Source organism: Eurypyga helias, unplaced genomic scaffold (genome assembly GCF_000690775.1).
Source record: "Eurypyga helias isolate BGI_N326 unplaced genomic scaffold, ASM69077v1 scaffold14314, whole genome shotgun sequence".
NCBI lineage: Eukaryota > Metazoa > Chordata > Aves > Eurypygiformes > Eurypygidae > Eurypyga > Eurypyga helias.
In genome coordinates this window covers 349-8,189 of record NW_010248302.1, presented here as the reverse complement: position 1 = coordinate 8,189, position 7,841 = coordinate 349, and the positions used below count along the sequence as shown (strand labels likewise).

At 39.8% G+C, this 7,841-nt stretch overlaps 1 protein-coding gene across 1 annotated transcript; it reads right to left on the bottom strand.

The window, feature by feature from the left end:
- Positions 1–234: 234 nt before the first annotated feature.
- LOC104505134 (calmodulin-A-like) lies at positions 235–6,525 on the bottom strand. Its single transcript, XM_010151009.1, is given in 6 exon segments — positions 235–1,351; positions 1,576–1,711; positions 3,220–3,326; positions 5,216–5,359; positions 6,262–6,305; positions 6,449–6,525. Coding segments are annotated over 6 exon segments (537 nt in total). The 3' UTR covers positions 235–1,322.
- Between the last annotated feature and the right edge of the window lie 1,316 nt (positions 6,526–7,841).

The window sequence follows — 7,841 nt, the reverse complement described above, 5'->3', positions numbered from 1 at the left end:
TTTTGGCATGTTTGAGAATCACAGATATCTATGAAGTCCCATGCTGTTTAAATCCTCCAACTTGTTTCTATAACCTGTCAAAAAGAGACATAAGCAGCCTATACGTTTCCCCAGTATCGACATGCATGCTCAGAGCTCTCCACTTTAGTGAAATGAGGTGTTACTTCTGTGCTGATAGTTGACGAGTCAGCATTGCACGACTTTGAGACCAACTAAATTAACATTGTCGTAATATGAAAGGCAAGCACAAGTTCATTTATTTATAGCAAAGGTCTTGGGTTACAGGAGGTCAGTTCTTGCCATCTTGAAAAGATAGGGGATAACTTATTGCATACATGTGCATTATAATTTAGCAGCAAGTCATTCATAGAAACACTTCCCTCCTACTGCTTTTTTGGTTTATTATCTCAATTATATATATATATTTTTAGCTTTACAAAGCATTTAACACCACCTTTAAGTTAATGGTCTTTTATTGGAAAAAAAGACTAGCATTTACAACTTGGAATGGACATAAACTGTAATATCTTGAACAGCGATGTTGATAGTTGTGCTGAAGTCCACAGGCTACTCCGCCAGCTCCAAGTCATGGTACAGAAGGTTTTAAAAATATGAGAGTCCAAAGATGCTCCCTTGGTGAAGGTTTCTTTTAAAAATTTTGTGAACGGTAACAGCCCGACACCCGTTTCACTATAGTGCAATGCAGACAATGTTAAACCAGTATTTTAACACAGACATGCCATCCATAGTTAAGATCATCGTATTTTTGGAGCACACTGCTACGTACAGGAGAACCATTCAACCTTTAGGGCATTTTCTCTACGTTTTGCATCCTTCAACCATTTTGCTGCATACCATCCTGAGGTATAAACCAATTTGAAAGTAAACCAGCTATGACAATTTATACTACAAATTGAACTAGAATCCACCATTGAACAAAAGAGTGGATCTTTTAGGTTGGTTTTTTTTTCCTTTTAATACAAATGTCTGACTGTGCTCAATTGTCAAGCTGCATGCATGAAAAACTGGCCAGCCCAAACAGTGTAATAGTCATTAGCAAATGGAACTTTTGAGTTCACTAAGTGCTTCCTTTTTTTTTATTTTCAAGGTAGTACAATTATTTATATTGTAAAACTGATGTTTATCTTTTGGGGACAGGACCACCAACCATTACATGCAGTTTGTGGACAGAAGGTATTTTGACATTCAGTTTTGCTATACAGAAACAGAATGAATAAATGAACATTTTTTTTTTTTGCAAGAGGTAAGTAAAAGATTCAATTTGATTCTTCTAGAGGAAAAAAGGTGTAAAGGAGGTCTCTTCACTTTGCAGTCATCATCTGTACGAATTCTGAAAAGATAAAAAGTCACTGTGATTTATTGTCTCCAGTGCATATTGACTGATAAGTCTCAAACACACTTGAAACAAAAAAAGCCCCTTCTACTGCATCCAAGTTTTTGTCCAAAATGGACAACTTAAAAAAATGGTGCCTCAAGTACTGGAAATTAACACCCTACGCATTAGGCCTTCACTCAGTCTCAGTAATAGCTTTTGGTCAAGACACATGGTTTTACCTTCATAGTTGACTTGCCCATCCCCATCAATGTCTGCTTCTCTGATCATTTCGTCTACTTCTTCATCTGTTAGCTTTTCCCCTAAGTTTGTCATAACGTGACGTAGTTCTGCTGCACTGATATAGCCATTGCCATCCTGCGAAGAAAGGGTTGCACAAGATCATGATCAACAATCCTGACACTGATTAAGTCCAAAACTACAGCTAGATTTCTAGTAACTGCTTCTGAAGTAGCCTCAGTGCACTTCAGACACATATACAAGACCTGGCAGACCGTAACACTACCGTATGTACCAGCCCCACTGCCTTGTGAAGCATGCATGCCACCACATCCTTCTAGACAATAACTGTACTGTAAGAATGACTGCAGGTTTGACATGCAGCTGTAAGGTATTTTTAATGCTTTTAAAGAGCTTTCAAAAATAAACAAACAGAATGGTTTTTGTTTAGTCTCTGGTGCCTAAGCAATGTCAAAAGAAAAAAAAAAGCCAACCCCAATTTCCCTACCAGCATGAATAAAGTCAGTTTTCACTTCTGTGTAATACTACCCCTATAACCAGGCCGCAGGTGGCTAGGTTAGGTTTCTTGGATGAGACGGTATAGAACAAACCTTCAAAGAAAGCATTTAAATTCTACTCAAAGGATTTATGAAAAGCTTTATGGAATCAAAAAAAAAATTACACTAAGTCAGTGTTCCCAGTAGTAACATCCAGACCTACAGCTCACCCCTAGCTATTTCAGAAACTGTCCTCTTCCACATACAGGAAGAATACACTAGCTTAGAGCAGGAGTTCATATGGCCATCACCAGCAGATAAGCCACCTCAGTGGCTTTAAACACTAATCTAGTCTGCAGAAATAACCCCATAGGGTAGATGAAGTACCCAATTGAACATTTCCTCTAGCACATTTTCCAGCTAAGTACTGAAGACTGCCACTTTTTTCCCCATAGAAAGAGAAGTATAAGGCTTCCTTCCACAGACGCATGTGCATCAGCTTAGCAGCTGCACCAGCTATTGCTCAACACAATTATGTTGTAGCATGTCATAACCAAGCAATCCAAAGAGGGGAACTCCTGTTCCAGAAATAATCAACCTTCATCATGTATAACCAGGTATCCTTGAAGATGGAGGTAATGGAGCTCTTCAGTTTTCCTGAAATCAATCTCAGGGTCCACATCTTGAAAACTGAACATTCGACACTTCATGTCCCTCTAAATATTGATGATAGCTTCAAAAGCTTCCCTAAAGAATTAAAGCTTTGTGCATCCATGCAAACACTTCCCCATTCCCATAAAGTCAGAAGGTACAGAAAAAAAACCCACAAACACCCTTACACCACCACCACCACCCACCCCCCTACCCTCCCCCCCAAGCATCAAGATGTGCTCATCTCTGCTTCCAAGGCCAGAAAGTTTTCCTCATGGACAAGCCTAAGCAGCTTAGACCTGCTGTGTAAAGTAGGTAGAACCAGCGTGCAACAGTCCTGGTTCTGTTTCTAGAACAGTCTCCCTGGACCATTTTCAATTCCTCTGCTTCTACTAGAAGACTTTTTTCTCTTTCTAGACAAGAAGGGAAAAAACCCTGAGGGGAAAAAAAATGGACATCATTACTGCTTCCAAAGATTATTTGAACTTTTATTAATACCTTGTCAAAGACTCGGAATGCCTCACGGATTTCTTCCTCGCTGTCTGTGTCCTTCATTTTTCTGGCCATCATGGTTAAAAATTCAGGGAAGTCAATAGTGCCATTGCCTTAATAAAAAGAAACTCCCAGAAATTAAAACTTCTATTTTTTTTAATTAAAAAAAATCTAACATTTAATTTAGCCAGGAACAAGACTGACAGATCCACTGTAAACCATTCTTACAGAAGAACTGGATCTTCTCCCTCAGTTGCTACCACTGCAGTTTTGCTGCTGCAGTGTGCAGTAGCCACTGTCACTGCAGTGTTTCTGCACAAAAGTAGTGAGCATTGCCTTCTCTCCAGGTCAAGTCATATCATTTGCTACCTAAGCTGCAAGTCAAATGTCTATCTGATGCTCCAAGGTTAACCAATACGAAGACTCCACTTTAAATCACTCCTCAAAATTAGTAGCTTAGTTTCTTTAGAATCTTGCAATTGCCATGGCAGATTCCAGAAGCAGATGTATTATAAAGCTGGCACTACAAATCCAGGATATCTACAATTTGAAAAAATTACACTTCAGTAAGCTGCTCAGAAATACTTGTCCCCTGTCAAATATCAGCTTCCTTATCACATGTTGTATACCACAACAGTAATGTGCCATTTTCAGGGGCAACATGAGAAAAGCTGCAATTATTTGGTATTTGATAGCTTAGCAGTCAGTGTTCTTGTAGGTATTTCACTGCAATACTGAAAATCCCTGGGAACGTCCAGGCCTCACCCCTAAGATTTAAGTTCTTCATTCAAAGTCAGGATGCAAACTTCAGGTTGCTCTAAGCTACAAGAAAAGTGGTACGGTGGTGAAACAAGTTCTTTAAAACTGCAGAAAATAGATTTGTACAGTCAGGATTCAGCCCTGTAAGTCAGAAAAACCCTGCATTAAGTGCACTGTGCAACTAAGATCCACCCATTGCCCGAAGGAAACATGCAAGCTTCTTGGCTAAGTATAGCAAAGAGCTAAATACATACAATTTAAGAAAACCTTTGCAACTTCAGAATGCCAGACTGAGACAGCCCTCAGTCTCCTTTAATTTTTAATCTACCAGTGCAGCATTGCTGACTGCAGCCCAGAGAAGCCACTATACAAATTCTATATAGCACTGCAAAGCCTTGAGTTTTTCAGTATCTGTATCGAAAGTTAGCAATTCAGGTCAACTTAAACTTCTAGCAAAATAGTTGTAATTAATGTAGCCTGATAATCAGATAATCTATACTCTAGCCATCATACTTTCACTCTTCTTTTACAGAGATATTATAGAACAATCTAGTACTATCAGAATCAACATACAAGATCAAAGCCTTGACATCACTGAGCAGGGGAAAGCATTTTTCCTTTCTAACTGCTAGCCTGTCTGGAGTCTCAGACACAAGACACAGTTACCCTTTCTGGCATCAAATTAATTAATTCTGATAGGCTTGACACAGGAAGGTTTGTCTGCTTTTGCCTCCTACCACCCCAATCTATTAGTGATCTAATACACTACATCAGACATTGTGTCTCCTTGTTGTGTATTCAAATCTTGGAAGTTTAGCACTATTCCAACTCCTACCACATTTTTGGCCTTTGACAAAAACCAGACATTTATAAAAGTTTTAAGACCAACATGGGCTGATGAAACATGTATAGAAAAGCTGTGTGGAAATGCAGGTTAACAGCAGGTCAGGGCAAGTCAGACAGCAATAGGAAGCCTGTGACCCATAAAATATTAAAGACAAACAGCATAACTTTATCTCTGCCTATCCCACTTTTTAGACAGCCACTCTGTTAAGCATCTTTGCTGTGCAGAAAGCAACCATAAAATGGACATCCCTCTGAGTTTAGACTCTATCCAATATTTTGAAATATGCTTCAAGAGACCAATGTCACAGAATCTTCTCTATGCAACCCAAGCCCAGGTGTGAAGGTCTCACACGCTTAAGATGATCACAGCACTATTAACTACCCTTCCAACACTTACCATCAGCATCTACCTCGTTGATCATATCCTGCAATTCTGCTTCTGTTGGATTTTGACCCAATGACCTCATGACAGTTCCCAGTTCTTTTGTTGTGATAGTACCATCACCATCTTTGTCAAATAGGGAAAAGGCTTCCTTGAATTCTAGAGGCAGAAACAGTCCCAGTGTTTAATAACATTACCATCATGAGAAAACTGCATACCAAAAATACACTCCACTGACATTGTCTGCTACAATTTTAAGAAACATTTTACCTAACTGCCCATTTACTGAGAGAATTAACACTCAAATACTAATAAAAATTACTTGCTGTACCAACACATAATTCTCATAGCATATTCAAACTCATTTCATGTGGCTATTACCTGCATTACAACTCTGTAATGCATTTCAACACCTTACTTGAGGCACAGCTGGACCATAAACAGCAGCTGCCTGGGGTAAGTGAAAGGACCCACTGGGTTCCCTTCCCCATTAATAGACTTGCAGGAACAGTAAGTGTTGTTTTTTACCACTTATTTTTAAGACAGCAGACAGTAAGAACCGATGTCAGCCACAAACAGGTGAGTGGTCTCCAGAAGATCAAATAATGGTCCTTCCCCTAACCACTCTGAATTAGCCACTGTTCCAAGTTTAAAGGCACTGGCTTATATTATGTAATAAATCTAGTTTAGGCTTATTTGTTGCCATTTCAAGTTTATCTTCCCTTTATTAAAAAAAAAAAATACTTAGGTCTGCTTTGACTCCAAGAACTCACTTGAGTCTAGCAATTATTTATTTGCAAGAAAATCTAGAAGGACTTAGCTCAAGTCTGGATGTCTAAAAAAAAAATCATTATCTGTAGTCCAAGGAGGAAGCAGTCTAAGTTAAGATGTAATGAACCAGTAACCGTCTGCGGGTATTTTTTTGTAAAAGTGAGTGCTTTTTAAAAATAAGTGTTAGTTTAAATTGTCGAAGTTTTTTCCCCATTATGTCTGGGATAATATATTTCCTTTAGTCACAAGGAGTTAGCAGAAAAATAATAATTTCTCATCACGATACTTACCAGCAATCTGTTCTTCAGTCAGCTGATCAGCCTACATGAAGAATAGAACATTTTAGAATATTGTTTACCTCCAGCTATCTCAAGCCACGAGACATTTCCTTTAGATTTCAGTAGTGATTCATTATTATTTTCCACAAAGCCACTTTCAACCCCTGGAATTCTGCCTCTGCAAAGCAATGCCACTCACCTACACTGTGCGGCCACTTCCAAAAGCACAGAGGCTAGTTTGTCTTGAAACTGCACCTGAAGAACCAGACACCCCATCCTTCGACTTGCAGAATCCGATTTGGTCAAGTGAAGGACACAGGGTAGGCTCCTTGCCATTGGTCAGAGAGGCACGAAATCCTTAATAACGTGTTTGGGCTTTCACATCACATCAGATGTCATTTCCAGCAGCACAGTGACCCTAATACTGCAACTGGGGGGTATTTGCACACCAGTGGGCTAATGACAAGTGTGCCACCTAGTGATCTAACACCAGCCCGCCCTCCCCCACCACATCCCGTCAAGCATTAGCCTACTGTAAGCTTAGCAGAAAGGACTGTGCTCCAATATTAGTAGGAATTACTACGCAGTATTACGGATATTTTTTGCCATCTGACAAAGAAAAAGGCCAGTTTCCATATTTTTCCATTCAGCCAAGCAGTTTAAGGTGCCTCACACTGACATGAGGGTTGTTTCATACACCCTTTTGAGCGGCAAGATCTAAAATGCCTGCTTATGACCTTCTGTACATCAAGAGGCCACTCTTGCATCCAAAGGTATACAGCTCAGTTGTCAATTCAAAGGACTGTCCCACAGCTTAATCGTGCTAACCACATCCTTCCAGAAGCCTCTCCCTTCTGCATAGGTAGAGCATCACAAAAAGCTCCACCGTTTGGACTCAAAGGAGCTAACCAGTATTTTATAGAAACATGGGCATTTTCCTAGTACTTAAGAAAAAATACAGATTTTACATGCCTAAATCACAGATACTGGAGAACAAGGTACTAGCTCCTTTTAAACTCCTTTTATCGACAGATTTTACTAACAGAATTTTGTAGGTCAGAGTAAGCAGGCATCTCATAACGCTTTTGTCCTAAAACGCCATTATTCGAGTGTAAAACCCACTTAACCGCAATAGGGAGCAACAAATACAATGGAGAATTAACAGGCTACACAATCTGCTAAGCTCTCCCACCGGGGAATAGGGCAGGGTTGAAAGCCCGCTGTGTATGCCGAGTGGCATACAGATTCCGTTTGTAAATAGGTGTTGGGGGTGTGTTTATGTTTTAACGTCTGTATGTCATGGTTCAACGATTCCCCATACGCACAGTGAGTTGGGGGCAAGAAAAGGGTAGAAATGCCAACAGCTAGAGTTCAAACTGATTAAATATACTTAAATAGCGGCAGAAAACTTGTGTTCAAAATCCAGTTCGACTGCCTGCACTCTGCGATTTTTCCAGAAAATGCGAGGTTTTACTTAAAGATTATCTAAGGAATTTACATAACAGACTCGGTGCCCTGCAGAACAGGAAACAGAGCCACACCTCGGCAAAACCCTCCAGCCCACAGCACCAGCTCCTTCCCCATTAGTCCAA